Source organism: Artemia franciscana, chromosome 3 (assembly GCF_032884065.1).
Source record: "Artemia franciscana chromosome 3, ASM3288406v1, whole genome shotgun sequence".
Classification (NCBI taxonomy): Eukaryota; Metazoa; Arthropoda; class Branchiopoda; order Anostraca; family Artemiidae; genus Artemia; species Artemia franciscana.
This window is the reverse complement of record NC_088865.1, coordinates 39907283-39930718: the sequence shown is the minus strand read 5'-3', so window position 1 is coordinate 39930718 and position 23436 is coordinate 39907283. Positions and strand designations below refer to the sequence as shown.

Below are 23436 nucleotides of genomic sequence, written 5' to 3'. Positions count from 1 at the left end.
AAAAAAAATCCCCTAGCGTAGTGATTTTGTTATGTTTTAAATTTTTGTTTATTATGTTAAATTTTACTGTGTAGAACTGATAAACATGCAAATTGATTCCAAATGAATAACCGAAAAAGCTAAGAAAACTAACTAATTTCTAATAAACTCAATTGGCAGAAAAAGGGTTCTTATCGTGAGATAAAATGATCTTACAGAGGACATAACTGAAATCATCTCAAGCTCAGGAGTGCCATTAGCTTCAAAGGGAACTTTCCGTTGCTTAGAGATTAAATAGCAGAGGATTCTCATTTTTAAATTATTCCAGCCTTCTTAGAGTTTCGTAGAAAGAGATATTAAGGTAACCCCAAGGGTAAACCAAACGGAATCCTTAATATATCCTTTCTCGAAAATACAACTGACAGCAAAGAATATGAGACTACAAGGACGTGAAAACTGACAATGATAGCTGAAGAAGGTTGAAATTCATTGGCACTTTCCAAGCCAAACAGGCAATTGAGCAGAAAACTGGCAAAGGACGGACTCCTTCACATACAAGAAATTACAAAGAGAAAACTTTGACAATTCAACGATAATATACCGAAAATACCGATTATTCGCAAAATTTTGAACCAAACAGGCCCTTCCTAGTAATTTGAATTATAATGATAGTCCAGTTTTAACTTATAAATTTTCAAAAACTATTGGGCAAATTATTTTTAATTATAATTTAATACTAAAAAGATTAGATAGTGATATAAATTGGAAACCGGTTTGTAATTGTAAGCAACTTGGCCCATTTGTAAATCCTACTTACAAACATGTTATAACAGGGGACTTGTCAATAATAAAGCAAGATGATCTTCAAATTATAATGAATAAAGGGGCTAATTTCCGTCTTTCTCATCATCTGAAACCATCGAGTGTTCTTGATGGCTTGGAAAATGATTTTGATTTATTTATTGATAAGTGGTGTAAGAAAGAGAATAAAAATAAAGAGAGTTTTCAAAGTTGGAAGAATTTAATTATTAGTAGAATAAGAAATAAAATATATTCTAACTTAAAAAATAGTAACACTAAATCATTATTTTAAAATGCGAAGATTAAACAAGCAATTGCTAATCTACAGAATGAATTTGTAATTGTGCCAGTGGATAAAGCTAATAATAATTTTGCCATAATTTGTCAGAAGCTGTATTGTGATATCTTAAAAAGGGAGTTATGCACAACTAATGTTTAAGAAAAGGTAAATATAGAGGATGAGAATTTAATTGAAAAGACTGAAGAAATACTTTTTAAAAATTTTAATATTAAAATAAATGACAATGATAAAAAGTTCCCTTTCCTATATTGGACTGTAAAATTTCATAAGAATCCCCCTAAACCACGGTTTATTGCTGGAGCAGCTAAATGTCCAACCCGCATTGCTGCTACTGACCTCTCTTTAATTTTAAAGGAAATTGTAAATAAACTTAAAACCTATTGTTCTGGTATTAAAAAATTTTCGAATTTTAATCCATATTGAAGTGTTAATAATTCACTGCAGGTGATAGATTCTTTAACAATGGTTTCAGCTAAAAGAATTGAGTCTTTCAATTTTGCGACAATGTATACTAATTTATCACTTAATGTAGTGTTAGATAATTTAAAAACTGTTATCAAGAAATCTTTCCTCTTATCTAGTAAAAGGTTCTTAAAAATAGACACTTATAACAAAAAAGCTATATGGACAAATTGCTTTAATACTATAGTTAACTTGAGATGTTACAGCTTGGATATGATTTTTGAGTTATTAGAATTTGTTTTATACAATACTTATATAAGATTTGGTGGTGATTTGTACAAGCAAATTGTAGGAATTCCCATGGGGGGGGGGGAATGCCAGCCCATTTATAGCTGACTTGTTTTCAAGTCAACTAGAATATAAATATATGATGGATAAGAATAATCCAATTAATTTAAAACATGTTTTGTCAAATAATAAAAGATATTTAGATGATATTTTGGTCTTAAATTGTAAGGATTTCTTTAATATTTCTAAAAATATATATCCATCAGAGCTTATTCTTGAACCTAGTCATGGCGCTGGTCATGAAGATCATTTCTTAGATTTAAATATTAATATTTGTGATAATAATAAATTAAGTTTTAAAATGTATAATAAAACGGATGATTCTGATTTTGAAGTGATTAGTTTCCCATTCCCTGAAAGTAATATACACTCAAATATCACATATTCAGCGTTTTTCTCACCGTTACTTCGTTATGCAAGGATTTGTAGTAATTATATTGATTTTAAAAATAGATGTAAAATCTTAAGCCAAAAATTGATATCAAGAGGTTTTTCTGCAAATAAATTAACTTGGTAATTTAAAAAATTTAGTTTTCATTATAACGAACTTTTAAATAAATATCAAAAGAATTATCTAGAAATACTTAAAGAAATTTTCAACTAATTTCGGAGGTTCGAGAAATGATGGTGCAGCGCCATTTATTTTGAATTGTGTTTCTAATTGAGCGGATTTTTTTAAAAATTAGCCACATGGTAAAGATGAATTCTATAATTGTTTAGTTCATTCAGGTTTTTTGCAATGTGTTAATATTTGTGATTTGGTAAAATTTATTATATTTAGTTTACCTATTGTTGCTAAAAAGAGGGATATATTAACAGGATAAGCTTGTTTTGGCGTTACTTGGTTGTTTTACATTTGCTGTTTTTTTTTCTTTCATAGGCATGTATTTTGGGGGTGATACCTGACACGGGGATGCCATGGATATTCTGTGGTAGCCACAACACTTGGCTGGGTAGAGAATTTAAAGTGGCGAAATTCTATAGGCCAGTGTATTCTCCTGATGAGCCCTTGTGTTGGGTTATTGCTTCTGAATTATTTGTCTTTATTATTTTTTCTATTGTTTGGTAAATGACGACTTATACTTATTGACGACATGACTGCCTGTCCCTGGATTATTCTTTATGGTTGATTGTGTATGGCTATGCTGTTTGACCTATGTGATTGTATGGATGAGTAGGGTTAAGGCCTCATTCAAGTGCTGGTCTATATTAATCACTAATTTAGGAAAACAGTCTTCCTTTTCTCCTTCTGTCTCTCTTTTTTTTTGTGTTTGTGCTGTTGCATTGGTGATTTCTCTGTTCATGATATATATATATATATATATATATATATATATATATATATATATATATATATATATATATATATATATATATATATATATATATATATATATATATATATATATATATATATATATATATATTATATGCGTGTGAGTGTGTTTATTTATTTAGTGGTCATTTGAATAATGCTTATTTCTACCAGTGTGTTTCTATTTGTCTTAACTTCAACAAAAACAAAAAATGTATCTCTGATACACCTTACTCGTAATGTATCTCTGATACATTTGCGAGATAAAATGTATCTTGTAAATGTATCTCTGAAGGCATTAATTTCAAATTAGTTATAATAACTCCTTTGATTCTGCTTTAGGTTGGCATATGTTTAATAATCCGTTCACACACGATACTTTTTGAAAAATCTTCGCTCATTTGTAATGATTTAGGGATAAAACAGGTGGTTCGGGAATCAATCGAAATTAGTCTCAAAATAAATAATAATATTTCTTTGAATAGAGACTTGGAGGAGTACTCACTAAATCCTTTACACCCAAATTTAATTAAAAATGATCTAACAAATATTTTATTAAACCAATTTATAATAGTATTGAACTAGTTACAAAAAGACCTTTGAGGTAAGCTGCCAAAAAATCAATATTAGATTTGAAAACTTGCATTTAATCATTTCGTTCTGTTTTGTTTGAACAAATTTTTCATCTCACATCATTTTATTTATCAGTCCTGGTTGAACTTCGCTGAAATAAGGATACTAGGGCTGTTTCAAAAAGTTTTTAAACACATTATTAATTGTAATTCTCGCATTTGAATGTAAGTTTATGTATATATATATATATATATATATATATATATATATATATATATATATATATATATATGTATATATATATATATATATGAATTGAATTTCACTGTCTTAGAAAAAAAATTCCTTATTGTTTCTGCTTTGTGTTTGTTTGAGTCTTATCAAGGTTTAGAAATTACAGCGGAGCTACATATTTCGTTCCATCCTCGAATGGAATTTTATCCCTTTGAAAACAATATACATTTTCAGGTTTACTCGTCAAAACATCAACGAAAAAGGCAACAAAAAAAGCCATAATAACCAAGATGCCTGGAAAGAACTAAACAAGATTTGATTGACTGTTCAATATGTAAGGATATTTATTCCTAGAAGTCCCATCAATTTTAAATTTATTAACGTTGAAAGAAAATGTTTAAACTAAATTTTGTTTCCAACAGAGCGCAAATGACGCTCTGGTCTTTAGAAGCCTTAGGCTTCGTTGGCCCTACTTCTGTATACGGTAATTTGTGTTACTTTTACGCTTGACTTACTATTCACTATAAATTCTGTTCGTTTTGGGCCTCCTATAGTCATTGATACTGGTTTTGGTTCATTTAAGCTTGAATATTATCTCGCTTTATTTCTCCTTGTCTTTGATTTAATGCAGCTCTTTATTGTTCTCTGGAAATCTAAATTTAAAGTTGTTTTTTAATTAGAATATGTTCGTTTTTAATGGATTTTTTTATTGGGCAATAAAGGTTCTCTGGTTTTTCTGCTCAAGAATTATTATTTTGGCTTGCTAATTATATTTTGGTCAACATTTTGCAACAATTATTAAGAATATTTTTACTACTGAACTAAGGATGGAAGGGGGGAGGGCAATCCAAATTCAAATTAATATTTGAATGAAATGGTTGAAAATCTACAAAGTTTTTGGCCTTCTATAGGACTGAAGCCATCCAGACCCCCAGCCTGTTACAATCTTGAATATAGACGAAAATTGGTGGACTATTTTATGATAAGAATCTCATTGTGTTATAGTTTGTTGTAACTGCTTGTTTGGTTTAATGAATACATTTTGAGCTCATTCTCAAGAGAGTTATCAATTATTATTAAACAAAAAAAAGGACGTCAAAAATCAGTGGAACCAGATTTGTTTCAAGTTCAGATTCCCTTGGTTCTGAAACTTTAATTGGCGTGTCCTCATGGCCCGAAATTTTAAGCAGATCAACATTTTAAAAAAATGATATTTCGCAGCATGAAATCAACCACATTTTTCTCAGATATGGTCAAAATTTGGACCTACTAGATCCCCCCGTCAAATATGCTCTTTAAGTTTCAAGTTTCATATCCCCTTCAACTTTCCCAGAAATTTTATCCTTGATGCCCTTTGCTGTTTCTGAGAAAATATAGACACCACATTTTTCAACCTGAATGTATTTGATGTCTTTGATTTAGTACAACATACATCTTAACATATCCAAGAAGCTTTAACTTGATACCATCAGCCGTTCCTGAGATATTGCAGATATGCCATTAATGACCTTGGCTGTTCCTCAGATAATGCAGATGAACCATTTCTACAACCCAAATGCATTTGACGTATTTTGATTTAGTTCAACAAGCACCTTAACATTCCCTGGAAGCTTTAAACTGATACTCTTAGTCTTCGCTGAAATATTGCAGATATGCCATCTTGACAACTTAGATGCACATATTTTCCTTTGATGCAGCCCAACATGTTCCTAAACATTTCCATTTCAACTTAATGCCCTGAACCGTTCCGGAGATATTGCAGATACACCGCTTTAAATCTCTGGATGCACACAACAGCTTTGCTTTATTCAGCATTCCCTTCAACATTCCCCGGAATTTTCAAATTTATGCCCTTAGGTGTTGCTGAGACACTGTGGATGCGCCATGTAAAAACCAGAATGCATATAGTCTTTTTATTTTGTTTAATTTCTTCCTCGACGTTCCGTCAAAGTTTTAACTTGATAACGTAGGCACGCCCTTTTGACAAACTAGATGCACATAATATCTTTTGATTTTGTCCCTCGTCCCCTTCAGCATTCCCTAGAAGTTGTAACTTAATATCCTTATCCTCTGAGATATTTAGTTACGCCCTTTTGAAAACCAGAATGTAAAGAGTGTATTTCGTTTTAGTTCAACACCCCCCCCCCCCCTAAACAATCCCTGAAAGTTTCAACTTAATGCCCTTAACCGTTCCTGAAATAACACAGAAACATCCTTTTGACAACATAGATCCAAATAATGTCTTCTAATTTAGTTTAAAATCCCTATCAACACGCCCTGAAAGTTTCAGCTTAATCCCCTTAGCCGTTTCCAAGATATTGAAGATCCGACGTTTTGACCACCTGGATGAACATACTTCCTTTTGATATAGTTCAACCGTCTATCAAAACGTACTGGAATTTTCAACTTAATATCCTTACCAGTCCCCGGTGTATTTCAGATAAGCCCTTTATACAACCTCGATGCAAAGAGTTTCTGTTGATTTAGATCAACACCACCCTCCCCCAAGATGACCCAAGATTTTCAACTTAAATTCCTTAAATGTTCCTGATAAATTGCAGATCTGAAAAACCTTATTAGTTCTTGGGATGTAGCAGATGCGTCCTTTTGACCACATGGATGCATATATAGTCTTTCATCTTAATAGACTCAACTTAATTGAACTTAATAGTCATTCTTGAGATATTGAAGATACATTTTTTTGACAACCTGGAAGCGCATATTGTCTTTTGATCTATTTCAACACGCCCTAACGACTTTCAACATACTTAGCCGTCCTGAAATATTGCGCAGATACACCCTTTCAGTAATCTGGATACACATAGTGTCTTTTGATTGAGTTAAACATCTCCCTCAACATATCCTGAAAGTTTCATATTCATACCATTAACCGAAAGCTTTTACCGAAAGCCCTTGCCCCAGGGGCTGTAAAAGTCATGTCATCCCTGAAGGCACAGTTAGTGAACCTTTCAACCTTTGACAAATGGGCTATCTCAAATTTTGTCAGATTTCTTTGAGGTTGGAGGAGGGGTGACAAACACTGCTTGGGAGGGGTTGGTTGCCCTAAAATCACTTTCAACTTTTAAAAAGGACACTCAAACTTTCCGTTTCTCGTCGAATAAGTTCTCTCTGAAGTTAATATGACCATTCCTTTCATACGAAGTGGCCTGGTAAAAAAAAAAAAAATAAATAAGTAATACACTGAAACCATAAATAAAAATCAATAGACAATCTATCTGTTTACAGATAGATGGATAATAATAGATCGCTCTTTACTTTGGCAGCGCTATTGCGTTGCCTATGATGGCTAAGGCGAAATTATATACCAATATTAATGCTTTATAAAGCCTCAAATGAACTAATTAAGTAAAATAAAGAAAATGATTGTCCCTATTAGCAATTAATTTTGTATGGACTGCGTACCAAATAATTCCTGGTAACAAACATCTCAAACAGCTCGAGGTAACAAACTGTATGTTGGGAGCAATTCGTACTAATGCTAACCAAAACTCTAAAAAAAGCAGTTTTAATAACAAAATAAAAAGAATTGACTTTTCATGGTGATTTCAAAATTTATATAATTAATTTAAGTTTAAGGAAACCCATCAAAAGTTACGAGCCTAAGAAGAGTTACTAAAATTTCGAAAAAGGGGAAACCTCTCCCCAAGAACAAGTACTCTTGATAAAAAAAAAATACACCGTCAATTTTGGCATATCAGGGAACCTTGATTGAGAGGATTTAAGCCCTTACATACAAAAATGTGAAATTTTGTAATTTTTTTCCAAGAAGAATGATCACGATGTGAATTTATTTATTTGTTTGTTTGTTTGTTGCTGTTTTTTTGTTTTTGTTTTTTTCAATGGCAATCGCCGAACCAATGGTCAAACAATTTCAGGAGAAGGCTCATTGCAAGAAAAAAAAATTCTAGTGTCCTTTTTAAAAAACAAAAAAGATTGTTTCACAGCGAACATCGTTTCTGTGATTTTGTGGCACGAAAAGGCCATTTTGGCCCAAGGGTGCTAAAAAGCCATCGAGTGACAATTCTCAGATAGCCGATCGATCGGAAATAAATGAAAACTATTTGTTAAACTTTCCACTTTCAGAGGCAGTACTGGCACGAAGTGGCTCAATCGCACCAAAAGATGCACGTTGTCTACACAAAATAAACAGTTAATGTAAACCTTTATTTTAAAGCTCTATTTATCTAAGTTTGTTATGCGTCACAAAAGTAACTACAGTGGTGCATAATTGTGCACAAGCCAATATGGATTAGGGCCGGTGAAATTGTGCATAGTTGGGAATAGTGGGAAGTTCCAAGCTCTCCGCGAGCCATCAGACAAATATAGAAGGAGTTTTTTTCTTGGGGGGCTGGAGATTAATTTGCCGAAAATATTATATAGGTGCAATGGGGTGATAGCACATACTCTTAGCAGACATTCTTTTTCTGTGCAACATGAAAGATTATATTTACATGCTCACCAGCACAGAAGGTGGAGAATTACTAAAAAATCATGAGCGCCTCCAGGAAATTTCCTAGGGGAGGGCGGGCAAATGCTACCAGGAGCTTTATTTTCACCAAAATTTAGAAGGGATATTTTTCATTTTTCTATTTATATGCACTGGTTAAGATTTTGCCTCTTCACATACAGAATAATTCCGTTTCAAATTCTAATCGTGTTCTTTACCTTCTTTTGAAAAAAACTTGTTTCTTTTTATAAACATCTTTGGAAACAAATAAACCATCACGCAGCATTGTGGCCACTGAAACTGGGGAGCTCAATATAAAGCTTTTCGATCATTATGAATCGATTGATTATCTCAGTTCTTTTACACGACAACATTTTGGCATTCTTCGGAACGAAATTGTTGTTTTGCGTCACAAAACGGCAGAAAATCCCACTTTGGTGTGGCGCAACCAACCGCCAAGGGTGAAACGAAATCCAGGTCGTCCCGGAATGAAGTGAGAGATTGTCGTAAGGAAAGATTTAAGGGAAATGGAAACTTCTTGGAAGGTTGCAAAGAGGAAGGCTTTGAATAGATCAGGATGGAGGAGGAGCATGCGTAGCTATGTTGGCCTCAGGCAGCTTGGCGTTGCAGCAAGTCACTAGTAGTAAAAGGGGTAGTTTTTAGAATCACCATTAAAAAGCCAATTTTTATTGGTACATTGTTATCATCTTATTTTTTGTTGTTTTTTTTATGCTAGTATTAGCATGTGTCGTTGTCGTTCCTTATTTACAGCATGGAACAGTTTGTTAAACCTAGAGCCTAGTTGGAGCTGTTTCCCAAATAGCGTGCTTAACTATCAAAAATAACACTAAAACGAATGCTTTTCACCCCCTCCCCACTGGAAACCCGACGTTTCACATCTATAACTACAAAAATGTAAATTGACACTAAAAGAAGTGAGAAATAAACACAACAAAGAACAGAAAGGAAAAAAACTACAGATATAAAAAAAGACTACGAACTAAATAATAAAACGCAGAAAGGGTAATGGATTGGAAACCAACATTTTGTTCGAAAAAGGTTTCAATCATTGACACATTTCATTTGCCCCTGGTTTGAAACTCGTTAAAGACGAGAAAGAGATCAAAAGAAATTGCGAACACGAGACCACCATAAATAAATCAATCAATCTCCAGAAATAGAAGAGAAAAATGGAAACATCTGATACCAGGCAACGCACATTATATGGAGCAAAAGTGAGAGGTACTGTATAACAGAAGTGGCGGAATAAGTCGCCCTCTGAGATGTACATCAACTTTAGGAGCGTGATTATAAAATAACATTCTATAATGAGAAGAGCTCTAACGACTCCACTAGCTTGGAGGTATTTACGATGCACAGAAACTATGAGAAGCAGATACTACTGACAGTTTAACGCTACCAAGCAGAATTTTTTAAATATAAAATAATAAAATAAAGTTTCGACTTAATTTATAACTGATTATAGCTGATTTTAGGTCTAAGTTTATTTGAACCAAGTCTTAAATATTTAATAAAGTAGGTAGATGTTTTTTATACTTGTTGCGATTATTTTTTAGATTTATTTCAATTTAGCAGCCAGGGCTAGGCTGGTAGGAAGAATATTGGGTAATTAATAAAGATGTGCACGGATATTGTACCGTTCTGACATAATGTCTCTTTTTTCCTCCATCAAACGTAAAAAAAAATGTAAAATGGGAAAAAAAGGTATATTTAGTTCTTTATTTCCGTTTCTAGAACTCGCAACATAAATTCACTGGGTAAAGCTAGATGGCGTTGGGTTTTTTTTCTCATAGACTTCCTCTCAATCAATTCCCAGCAGGCTACTCTTGGATGAAGTATTCAATGGTTAAATAGAGGGAAGATGATGAAACTTCACATAGTACTTGACCTATAAATTAAATCATACCTGTACACAGAGGAAGGGGGTTCCTTTTTCCTTGAGATTTGCTCCAAAAACAATTGATCTTGTTCTATTTCAGACCTACCATCCTGATTAGTCCCTTTTAATTAGCGTCATCATTGGTTGCATATTTTTATAACTAATCAACATGACCAAAGACCAATCCGACAGTTTGTCCACTTAGAAATGGTGCAAGCCAGGTGATCTTGGCACACTTGGGGGAAGCGTGCCGCGTGTGGAATAAAGTATGACATACGTAAAGCAAAGAGGAAAGGCGTGACGAACAAGCGGAATTCAAAATATACACAAGTGGCAGAGAGAGGATAACCACCCAAAATATTTTGGCATGTAAATCTTCTCAGATAGATCGTTTTTCGGAAAAATGAATTGTCTACTATTACCCACCTTGAAATATAACATTTTATCTCGCAACTTTCGATTTTCCTCATGACTGGGAGGAAATAGGTGACCAATCCAAGTGAATTCCCTAGTGATACTAATGTCATCTATGATCAATTCCAATAAAAGTTTAATTTAGACACACTAATCTATATAAGTACACAAGGGGATTATCCCTCCCCCCGGAAATGGCCCTTTCTTTCTGCTTCAAGAAACCCACAAGCAGTGGCCTTAACAATGCACTTTTTACTATTTAGCCCCCCCCCCTAGAAGATTATTTGACCAGCATCTCTTTCCAAGAGAGTCAAAGCTGATTAGCCTAAATCGAATCACAGCAATATTTTCTAACTGCAACTAATAACTATTTGTTGTTGCTGTTATGCAGCAGCTAAACGACAATCAACCGCTAAAACTAGCGTCCGATGGAATCATCAGCAAAGTGGTCCAAGGGCCAGAAGCCATCCTAAGCAATGTCGGCGAGAGAACTTCTCTCTCATCAATTGGTAAATAACTTAATTCGACTAACTCCAAGGAAAAATACATTCAGATCGAACAAGCTTCGGAATAGATTTTAGGAATTCTTCTGTCGGAATACGAATTCATATACTTAAAAGTTCAATCTTATTTTTTCGAGATATTATTCTTCATCATTCATTCTCAATCAAATCATTTTTTGGAACCTGTTGCATTTTTATCCAAATTATCACAAACGAAATATCAAAGATATATTTAAAACACAACCGTTATTGCCCAAGAATGTTGGGGATGGGAACAGATTCTCCCACCAGGCCGTTCATTTCTATTCTGTTTTAAGTAATAATAAAGAATATGTTTTTCTTTTTTTGTCAAGTGAGTTGAACCATTGCGTTCACGTGATTAAAATTTAGGTAGATGTCAAGAAAGTATTAATTTTCTTTGAAAAATCGCATTTATTTTACTGTTATTATCTGTTTAGTTTAAAATTAGATGACTTCTCGCCTCTACTCACGAAATCAAATTATTTTAAGGAACGGAGAAGCAGTTGGGTAATAAAACACCTCTTCTTCACGGTCAACCAGCCTCCCAACTTCCCATCACACTTCCTGACCTAAGGGTCAAGAAACCAGCACCGCCGGTAGGGACTATAGCCTTCTGCATCCAATACCTGTTTAACTTCTTCAGGGACTGTTTGGCATATATAATAAATACAAAAAGACCATGATAAAAACAATATTTTTCCCTTCTTTTCCAACAAATAATACTTCAGTGACTCTATAAACTTAGTCTTGTTATTACTTTGTCTTGAAAATAATTTTATAAATATTGGTTTGGCTAAATTTATTGTATAATTTTATATAAAATTTCAAATAATAATAAAAAACTTCCTCCTAAGAACAATCTAAAAAATTGAATATTTTCCGAAAAAAAATGGTCAAGTTCTGGAAAAATTATTAATAAAAGTAGATACATTTCTTCTATAGAAGATTATCTGGTTGTGAGCAATAATGTATGTATTTATTTTTCCTCGAAAACACTCAATATTTTTTCGGGAATATTGTATCCTGAGGTATTCTGGCGTAAAAAACGATCAATATAGGTTAGAGGTTTGAGAAAATTCGTTGAAAAAGCCTCCATTTTCATAATTTTATTATTAAAACAGTTTAACAATTTAACAATTTTATAAGCAATGTCTTTTTAAGACATAAAAAAAGTTGAAATTTTTTATAACTTCCAATCAGAATTATTAAGTTATTATGTAAACTGCAAAAATATTGACGGTGCTTGAACAATAATTTTAATGTTGTAATTCAAACTGAAAAATACCTGAAAATTTTAGAATTAGTTTTTTTTTCTTTGATAAAACCAACTTGCCACATGATTAAGCTTACAGTTTTGAACGCAATCAGTTACAGAATGTCAGTAGGAAGGTCCAAAAAACGAAAATTTTCTATTATTACAAATGAACATTCTCTTTCTTGACAAGGTATATTTTGAACGGTTCAAAACCTTAAAAAAAACCTTAAGTATCAAGCTTAGTACATATCTTTGTTAGAAATCGGACTAGCTTCAATAATAAAATATCTTTGAAACGAAACAGTATAAAAAGACATTAAATTGCTTAAAGAGCAAAAAACTGGTAATTGCAAAAATATTTGTATATATTTTAACAAGGGATTACAACAATCCCAAAACCTTAAAATAGAAAACCTTTTTGACCGCGATCAGTTATATAATGTCAGTAGGAAGGCCCAAAAAAAAAAATGCAATTATTACAAATGATGATTCTCTATTTTGACAAGGAATTACAACAATTCAAAAACGTTAAAATAGAAAACCTTTTTGAACGCGATCAGTTATATAATGTCAGTAGGAAGGCCCCAAAAAACTAAATTTTCAATCATTACAAATGATCATTCTCTATTTTGACAAGGGATTACAACAATTCAAAAACCTTAAAAAAAGAAAACAAAAAGTTTCAAGCTTCGTACATATCGTTGTTAGAAATCTAACTTGCTTTAATAATCGAATATCTTTGAAAAGATACAGTATGAAAAGACAGCAAATTGTCTCAAGTTGTCTAAGGACTTGTTTTACTAATCAAATATCTTTGACAAGACTTTTGTTTGAAGAGCAAATTGTTTCAATTGTCTGCGGTTGGAAGACAAGCGACAATGAGAATCCATATATATAAGCCTGCCGCGTGCCGAGTGCCAGGGCCCTGTACTATATATATATATATATATATATATATATATATATATATATATATATATATATATATATATATATATATATATATATATATAATAATGACGTTGTATCAAATCGGATATTTTAAATTTTCTAATGATTCCAAGAGCAAAAATAAGGTGGAAGGGTATGTCAAATTGTCAATATGGGATGTAGAGGCCTATATAAAATTTAACTTTCAGGGAGGAGGGCAGCAAAGCTTACGATTCCCTTGTTGGTATTTCTACATCCCCCCGCCCCTGCAATAGATCTCTTCTCATAAATTTTTCATCAATTTTAGATCATAGGAAAAATAATCTACCTCATCAAGAGCCATACAAATTACATCAAAATATTGGGTGAACATTGAAAATCTCCACAAGATTATGTTAAAACTAAACATATTTCTTTTAAAGTAGATTATCTTATTTCTCAAAGCAAAGATTTTTTTAGATTTCTATTTGTTTATCAGAATTCTTTTTTTGATCTTTCCAAAACATTCACACTGGAGCAAATTCGATTTTTTTTTTCAATGATTCCAAGAGCAAAAATATAGTGGAAGGATATGTTATAATATCAATATGGGATGCAGGGGCGGATACATAATTAAAGTTTCAGGAAAGCATGAAAACTCACGGTTTCCCTATTGATATTTCTCATCCCTCCACCAAAAAGCTATTTTTGGTCTTCTGGGACATGTGACCCTCTGCTCGATCCTGGATCTGCCCCTGATTGAAAGTGATATATTTACCTTTCCGCATGTTTTGCACCGACCAGAATCGGACCTTCGATGTACCCAATGATGGGGTGTGGTGGTGTTTTCCCTGTACTGCCGCACATCAACGTCGCGAAATGTTGGTTTACAGCAAAAATTTGTTTTGTCCATTAAATGTGGTATACATGAAACATGACAGACAATACGACATGCAGAGCATTTCATCCTAGGCCCAGATTTCTAAAAAAAAAAACAAGCAAATATTAGCAAAAATTACAACACAAAATTCACTACCTTTCAGCTATCAGGTTCAACTAGCATATGAGAAAACTTTAGTATATAATAGATATTGATAGTAATACCTATAAAAAGTAAGATACACTTTCCATAAAGAGCAGAGGGTGGAAGGTGGGGCAGCTTCCCGCATTTTTAGAACAGCCTGGTTTAAGTTTCAATGTTGCTTTAAACTTTCATTCAAAACACTGTTTGTTGTATAAAAACGTACCCTCCTTAAAATAAACAAAGTAATCAATATCAAAACTTAATACTAGTTATTTTGTTACAAGCATTTTTTTTTAATTTGCTGGTTTTGCATTAACCATTATGTTATTTTCCTTTTTTGTCATTTTTTGCTTTTTTTTTGTAGGTTATTTTTACTCTAAAGATTATAATTAATCTAATGCCAGAGCGACATTTACGCGGCTTGCTACGAACAAAATATGTTTAAAACAGTCTGTTTCTTTTGTCATTGTCATTGTTGTCGTTGTAACTGTCACTATCTCTTGTCTCTTGTCGTTGAAAAATCAGCATTAATCCTAGATTCATTATCGTTAAATTGTAAACGATTAATTTAGTTTCATTAACCTGATAAATTCAGTAAATATCTGGTATTACTTTAGTGGTTGACCACTTATAAAGGAAACATGTTAAATAAAGAAAATTGTACCCTTAGATCCCTTATTTTATATTCTTTTTAACATTATGATTACTTTTCTGACGATGCACCCTTGAAGGTCCAATATATAGGACTGATAATATATTTTTCCACCGTTTTGAATCTTGTGATGCGTCATCAAACAGTTCGTGGCAACGAACTGTAGTAAGGAGCGACCCGGCTCAATAGTAACCGAAACTCTGAAAAACGGAGTTTTAATACCAATAGTCAAAAGAATTGCATTTTTATGCAGATTTTAAATATATAAGTTTCATCAGGTTTAGTCTTACCCATCGAAAGTTACGAACCTGAGAAAATTTGCCTTATTTTAGAAAATAGGCGGAAACACCCCATAAAAGTCATTAGATCTTAACGAAAATCACACCATTAAATTCAGCGTATCAGAGAACCTTGTAGAAGTTTCAAGCTCCTATCTATAAAAATGTGGAATTTTGTAATTTTTGCCAGAAGACAGATTACAGATGCGTGTTAATTTGTTTTTTTGTTGTTATTTTTTTCCAGGGGTGATCGTCTCGACCAAGTTGTCCTACAATGTCGCGAGAGAGTCATTCTAACGGAAATAAAAAGTTCTAGTGCCCTTTTTAAGTGACAAAAAAATTTGGAGGGCACCTAGGCCCCCTCACACGCTCATTTTTTCCCAAAGTCACCAGATCAAAATTTTGAGATAGCCATTTTGTTCAGCGTAGTCGAAAAACCTAATAATTATGTCTTTCAGGACGACATAATCCCCCACAGTCCCTGGGGGAGGGGCTGCAAGTTAGAAACTTTGACCATTTTTTACATTTAGTAATGGTTATTGGGAAGTGTACAGACGTTTTCAGAGGGATTTTTTTGTGTTGAAGGGGGGAAGGGGGTTATGTGGGAGTATCTTTCCATGGAGGAATTTATCACGATGGAAGAGAACTTCCATGAAGAGGCTGCAGGATTTTCTAGCATTATTTAAGAAAAACAATGATAAAATAAACAAAAACAATTTTTCAGCTGGAGGAAAGGAGCAGCATTAAAACCCAAAAAGAACAGAAATTACTACGTAAATACGGGGATTCATCTCCTCCACAATACTTCGCTCTTCACGTTAAAGTATTTTTAGTAATTTCAACTATTTATCCTACGGCCTTTGGGATTCAGGGGTCATTCTTAAAGAATTGGGCAAAATTCAAGCTTTAGTGTAAAGAGCAAGGTATTGACTAGGGGGCGAACCCCTCATATACGTAATAAAAATATACAAGTATAGAAGTTCGTTACGTAAGTTAATTCTAAAGTTACGTATGTTTATAAATAAAAAGTTCTAGTTGCCTTTTTAAGTAACCAAAAACTGGAAGGCAACTAGGCCTCCTCTCCCACCCCATTTTTGTATCAGAATTTTCTGATCAAAACTATGAAAAAAGCGATTTGGCCGAAAAAATTAATATGCAAATTTCGCTTTAATTATTTATGTGCGGTGAGCCAAAATGAAAACACGCATTAATTCTAAAACGTTCAGAAATTAAATAAAAAAAAACAAGTTTTTTAACCGCAAGTAAGGAGCGACACTAAAACTTAAAACGAACAAAATTATTCCGTATATGAAAGAGGTTGTCCCCTCCGCATCGCCTCGCTCTTTACGCTAAAGTTTGTTATTATTTTAAAAAGTACAGTTGCGAGAAAGAGTCAAACTTTAGCGTAAAGAGCGAGGCGTTGCGGAGGGGACAGCCCCTTTCATATACGGAATAATTTTTGTTCGTTTTAAGTTTTAGTGTCGCTCCTTACTTGCAGTTAAAAAAACTTGTTTTTTTTTATTTAATCTCTCCTGTTAAAACGGGTTTTCTGCATTCTTGTCTTGATGAAATACTGGTTCGTCAAGTGATAACTGCAATATTAGATATTTGAATCATTTTAACAAAAAAGGATAACAAACAGATGAAAATAAGAAAATTTGTTTAATAGAAAAATATTGCATATTATAAAGTAAGAATTTCATTTTTTTTTTTTTTTGTTTGTGTTTCCTTTAGTTTTTCATACATCTTAAGGCTATACCTAGAACCAACCAGGAAGGAGGGGAGCTGTGCATTACGAAAAAAGCGACCATAACATCTGGAAAGAGCATAAAACCAGGAATAACATGGTACTGCTTTTATTTATTTAAAATTTTTCCATTAGAAGTGGTCAACCTCTAAAGTAAAACCACCTGATATATGCAGTAAATTTTTATCCGTATTTCCTTTCATTAAAACGCGTTGCTTTTAATGATTAAATAAAAAAAAAAATTAACTGCAAGTAAGGAGCGACATTAAAACTTAAAACGAATAGAAATTATTCCACTTGTGAAAGGGGTTGTCCCCTCCTCAACGCCTGGCTCTTTTCGCTAAAATTTGACTCTTTCTCACAATTAAATAAAAAAAAGTTTTTTTTTTACTGAAATTAAGGGGCGATGTTAAAAATTAAAACGAACAGAAATTACTCCGTATATGAAAGGGGCTATTCTCTCTCCAATGCCCCGCTCTTTACGCTAAAGTTTGACTCTTTCTCTCAACTCTACTTTTTAAAACGGTAAAAAACTTTAGCGTAAAGAGCTTTATCTTAATTAGTAAATCTCAAATGGCGTTCCGGCATTTAGAGGGCTAAGGTTATTCATATTCGTTTTCATTGTTAATATTCGTTTCTGTTCGCCTTAAGACTCATATAATTATCCATAGCAACGTCTGCTAGCTTTATGTTTGATGTAATTATTTAGTCTAATTTTCTTTCGTTTTGAGTTTCATTTACTTATTAATAGCAATTTCTCTCTGTTTTAAGTTTGAGTTATTTTTGAAAAGACCTGTTTTGAAATTACTTAACGTAAACAGCAGGATAAAGAGGGCGGCAGCGCCCCACACTTTTAGCATTATTCATTAAGTTTTAACGTTGCTTTAACTTTACATTTGAGAATACTTTTTTTTATACTAGCCTACTGTCCCTCGACATTATACATAATAAAATACATATATTAGTCACATTGTTCCAAGGATTTTTATTTTGTTGGTTTTAATCTAAGCATTATGTTATTTTCCTTTTTTCTTATTATCTTCTTATTTTGTTTATTTTTTTCTTTTTATATGTCATATTTAATTTCGTTACTTTCCGTGGGTGTTCTAAACAACATTCGATGATTCATGTCGCCTTTTTATTCTACTAAAAAATTCCCCGAAGATTCGAGCGGAAAGTTTTGGGAGAAAAGGGAAGACATGAGATTAGAGAAAGAAAGCAAAAACACTCCAAGTCCCCAAAGTTGGGCCTTTGCTCCTATTAGTGATGTAGGAACCTCATTTAGAAAAAGAACAAAGAAACAAAAAGGACATTGTTAGAATTCTAAATTGGTAACAAGTGTTGTCTCATTTGGGATTATTTCGTGAGTGTAAAAGAAAAAAAAGACATTTTACAATTTTAATGAAAGTCTTTCCGAGTTCAAATTGAGCGTTTAGAAAAAGCAGCTGTGTGAGCTCTGTTTTCCTGTCACATACCCCTTGCAAAATATCAATTCTCCCTCGTATTTTTTTGCGAAGGCTTTCTACTAAGATACACACTATGAACCTGTTTTATTTTCATAGATGTAACATTTTTGAAAGTAATTTCTGCTCGTTTTTAATATCCTGTTCATAATTATCCTAAATACGAGGAGGCTGCCAGCCCCACCCCTAAGCCCCATCCTCTTTACAATTCATCTCAGCCTTTTTATGAATTTTTTAAAAACTACCGTTAACCCTTGTAAACTACCCTTTCCGCAATAAAATGGGACCTATCATTCCTCAGCACCCACATTGCACCATTAGTTCAAACTTCGTCCCAAGTCCCTTTAATCCAAAGGGAGTCTAGTTATCCCATCCATTTTGGGCTTAAGAGTAGACACTGTGATGCTAGAGGCACGACTGCCCTCAGAAAAAGATCAAATAATCTTATTTATTCCTCTTATTTACTTATACACAACTATGCGGTCCTACATAACCAGCAGCATTACTGCACAAACAATCTAGAATAACCGTTCAGGGGACCATTACGACGTTTTTCAGGCGGTTGTAAGGTAAACGTTTTTGTACCTTAGAAGATATTTTTATGTTGAGATGGATATATCTGGAGTCTACATCAGAAGCTCCCAATTAAAATAAATTAGCCTTTATCCTTTTTAGTTTCGAATCATTTACTTTTCGGAATTTTTTCACTTGTCTGCATTCTAGCTTCTTACACCCAGCTTTGTCCCTTTTAAAAGTCGAAAGTGACCGGAGGGCAGCTGCCCCCCCCCATGTGCTTTTTCCCCAAATGCATCCGACCGAATGGGGACAAGGTTGTAAGTCATACCAGGGGGCATATAAGGTTTTTATGGAAGTGTTGGCCGTAAAAACTTTGATGGAGGGGCATTTGATTGGAAAATGAAAGTTCTAGTTCCCCTTTTAAGAATCGAGAAAGATTAGAGGGCAACTATCTCCCCCCCTCCCACACCCTCTTTTCCCCAACTGTTCAAAAAAGTCCAAAGATCATATAACTATACCTCTGGGGTTGGCACAAAATCCCAGAGCCCTAATGCAATGATTGCAAGTTATGCCCATGGGCATGCAAAGATTTTTATGCAAGGAGTAGTCGTATAAACTTTCACACTCACAGGCTCACTCACACTCGATCACACAATCAATCACTCATTCACACTCACTCACTCACTCATAGTAACTCACTCACTAACTCAACATCAAACTCAATCACTCCCTCACTCACATTCAATCACTCATTCACACTCACAATCACATCCAGGTGAAAGAAGTTGCGTATAGACTTTGTAGCGGACTCATTCGATTAGAAATCTTAAGTTCTAGTGCCCTTTTAAGGGTCAAAAACGATCGGAGGGCGACTAGCCCCTCCCTCGCCTTCTTTTCCTAGATTCATAAAATCAAAACTTTGAGATAATCACTTTGTTCAAAATAGTCAAAAGATCACATAACTATGTCTCCAGGACTGACACAAGCCCCAGAACCCTTGGGCATGGGTTGTAAGTTATGTTCCACGGCACGCAAAGGTTTTTATGCAAGGAGTGGTCGTATAAACTATCACACTCACAAGGGGCTCACACTCACACATACTCACAGACCAGTGCTGTCACTTACTTGAAGTACTACTTAAGTAAAATTTTTCATTACTTGTACTTAAGTAAAAACTCTAGGGTGTACTTATTACTTGATACTCAAGCAAGATTACGAAATACTTATTAATTAAGATACTGATAATGTACTTGTTTTTCTAATACTTTACCTTTGACGCAACAATTTTTTGTGTGTGTGCTTTGGCAATGTACAAGAAAATATCATGTAATTGAGTCATCTATTATCAACAAGAGCTAAGAGCTCATATGGCACAGGTGACGAGGTCGGAAGAGCCAAGAGTCAAGAGCTCATATGTATGAGCTCTAGCAAAATTCTAAGAATCAATGGATTGCTTTAAAAGGATAATCAGAGGCTTAATGCCGGTCGGGATTTAAAATAAGAGCTCTAAGACAACAGGTCCTTCTAAATATCAAAATTCATTAAGATTCGATCACCAACTTGTAAGTTAAAAATACCTCATTTTTTTCTAGTTTTTCCTATCCCTTCAGCCCCCAGATGGTCGAATCTGGGAAAACGACTTTATCAAGTCAATTTGTGCAGGTCCCTGACACGCCTACCAATTTTCATCGTCCTAACACGTCCAAAAGCACCAAACTCGCCAAATCACTGGGCCCTCCCCCTAACTCCACCAAAGAGAGCGTATCAAGTCCGATTAGGTCAATCACGTATCTACGACATTTGCTTATTCTACCCACGAAGTTTCATCCCGATCCCTCCACTCTAATCGTTTTCCAAGATTTCAGGTTTCCCCCTCCAACTCCCCCAAATGTCACCAGATCTGTTTGGGATTTAAAATGAGAGCTCTGAGACAAGAGTTCCTTCTAAATATCAAACTTCATTAAGATCCAGTCACCAGTTCTTAAGTTAGATATGCCTCAGTGTTTCGAATTTTTCTGAATTAACACCTCCCCCCCCCCAGATCCCCCAAAGAGAGCGGATTCAGTCCGGTTATCTCAATCACGTATCTAGGGCTTGCACTTATTCTTCCCACCAAGTTTAATCCCGATCTCTCCACTCTAAGCGTTTTCCAAAATATTCCGTTTCCCCCTCCAGCTCCCCCAATATCACCAGATACGGTCGGGATTTAAAATAAGAGCTTTTAGAAACGAGGTACTTCTAAATATCAAATTTCATTAAGATCCGATCACCCATTCGTAAGTTAAAAATACCTCATTTTTTCATTTTTTCCTCTCCTCCAGCCCCCCCCCCCCCCCCAGATGGTCAAATCGGGGAAATGACTGTTATCAAGTCAATTTGTGCAGGTCCCTGACATGCCTACCAAGTTTCATCGTCCTAGCACGTCCAGAAGCACCGAACTCGCTAAAGCACTGGAAATTCCCCCCAACTCCCCAAAGAGAGCGGATCCGTTCCAATTACGTCAATCACGTAGATCCAATCACCCGCTCGGAAGATAAAAATACCTCATTTTTTCTAATTTTTCCGAGTCAACCATTCCCCCACTCCCCCCCCCCCGCCCCAGATGATCGAATCGGGGAAACGACTATTTCTAATTTAATCTAGTCTGATCCCTGATACGCCTGCCAAATTTCGTCTCCTAGCTTATCTGGAAGTGCCTAAACTAGCAAAACCAAGACAGACAGACATACAGGCAGACCAACAGACCGACGGAATTTGCGATCGCTATATGTCACTTGGTAAACACCAAGTGCCATAAAAACCGTAACAAGTTGCTAAGAACATATGGTGTAACAAGTTGCTGAGAACATATGGCGGCCCGACAGCATGTTAGAAGAAGAAGCAGGACCTTTTATGTCATAAGCGTCGTTAATCCCAAACTAACAAAAATGTCAGCATGGCCAAACAGCTTCCATTTATACTCCAAGGGAGGTACTTTACTGTGAAGGGGAAAATTGACCAAGACGGGTCTGTGAAAGTATCCTGCAAGTTTTGCCCCAACAAAACCGTAAAGGGATACATATATGCAACGACCGACTTCCACAAGTACCTGAAAGTAAATAACTCCTATTTGCTGCCTATTTGCATCTCTGCATTTATGTCATGTGTCTTTTTTCTTTAGTGTCATAGTTAGCCTTATTCCATCATTTAACAGGTCTCTAGAGCGATGGCTCAGAATGGGTCATCAGTCCAGAAAGACCGGACCGGGCTATCAGTCCTTAGAGAGGTCACCCAGATTTGAAGGATAGGTCATCACTCCATACAGAGATCAACCCAGATTTCAAGAAGGGGCCATCAGTCCCTGGAGCAAAGACATGTTAAATGAGTGATCACCTAGAAAAACTTGCGGACCCCACTGATTCTAGTCTACCCATTTTTATGAGTAAAAACTATTCAAATTGCACCTACGGTTTATGCAGATTTCCTGAAGATTCACACTGAAAATATTGCATTCAGACAGATAGTATTTTGTGTCATAAAACATTTTTTCAACAGTCTTCTTGGTGATACAGTGTCTACATAGCTGCTACATAGATCCAACCTTTATTTGTATCTAAGACTCAGTTTCTTTCTTTTCAAAAAAAAAATCCGATAATGACCTCTCAATGGGGAATTGGTGGTGTTCAACTAAAGCTGTGATTCACATGAAATCTTGTGGACAAAAATTTAAGATAAAAGGAATCCTCATTCTGTCTGAACTACCAAAGACTGCCTTTGGGTTTAGAGTAAACTCAGATATAATTCCATGTCCTATTTTTGGTTCTGAAATAAGTTATTTGTTTATGACGAAAAAAATTATAGTATGATTATCCCTTGGTTTAATTTTGTTTAAAAGCTATAAAATAAAAAAACTGAAATTATTTCACAGCTCACTGGTCAACAGTGAGCTAACATCCCTCGCTTTGTGTTAAATGTTGTATACTATAGTCCATTTGGGCTTATGTTTCTGACATTAGTGTTTAATTTTTGTCATCTTGTCAACTTAACCAGATTTCTACCATTTCATCATCTCCAGGACCATATTATTGGTAAAACTACTGAAGCTATGAATCTTTACCCATTTAAATGTTGTCTGCAATAAACAAGTCTGGGAAATTTTAGCTGGATTCAATGCAGTGGTATTTTATCGAATTCATTCCGTCAAATTCAAGTATTAAGACGAATCCAGACTTCAGATTTGTCACTCCATTCATAAGGTATAGGCCTACTAAATTAAAAGAAAACTCAACTTTTTTTAAACTTGAAGCCTCCTCTCCCTCATCCTATTTGAGGTAGGGTTTGTGAAACCAGAACT

At 34.3% G+C, this 23436-nt stretch overlaps 1 protein-coding gene across 6 annotated transcripts in view; it reads right to left on the bottom strand.

The window, feature by feature from the left end:
- The window catches only part of LOC136025260 (eye-specific diacylglycerol kinase-like), a 266512-nt gene that overhangs the window by 186534 nt on the left and 56542 nt on the right, over positions 1-23436 (bottom strand). For all 6 annotated transcript variants that reach the window (XM_065701114.1, XM_065701112.1, XM_065701109.1 and 3 more), the window contains exon 3: positions 14202-14405. In XM_065701114.1, the coding sequence (XP_065557186.1) occupies positions 14202-14405 (204 nt within the window). The remainder of the gene's footprint in view (positions 1-14201; positions 14406-23436) is intronic.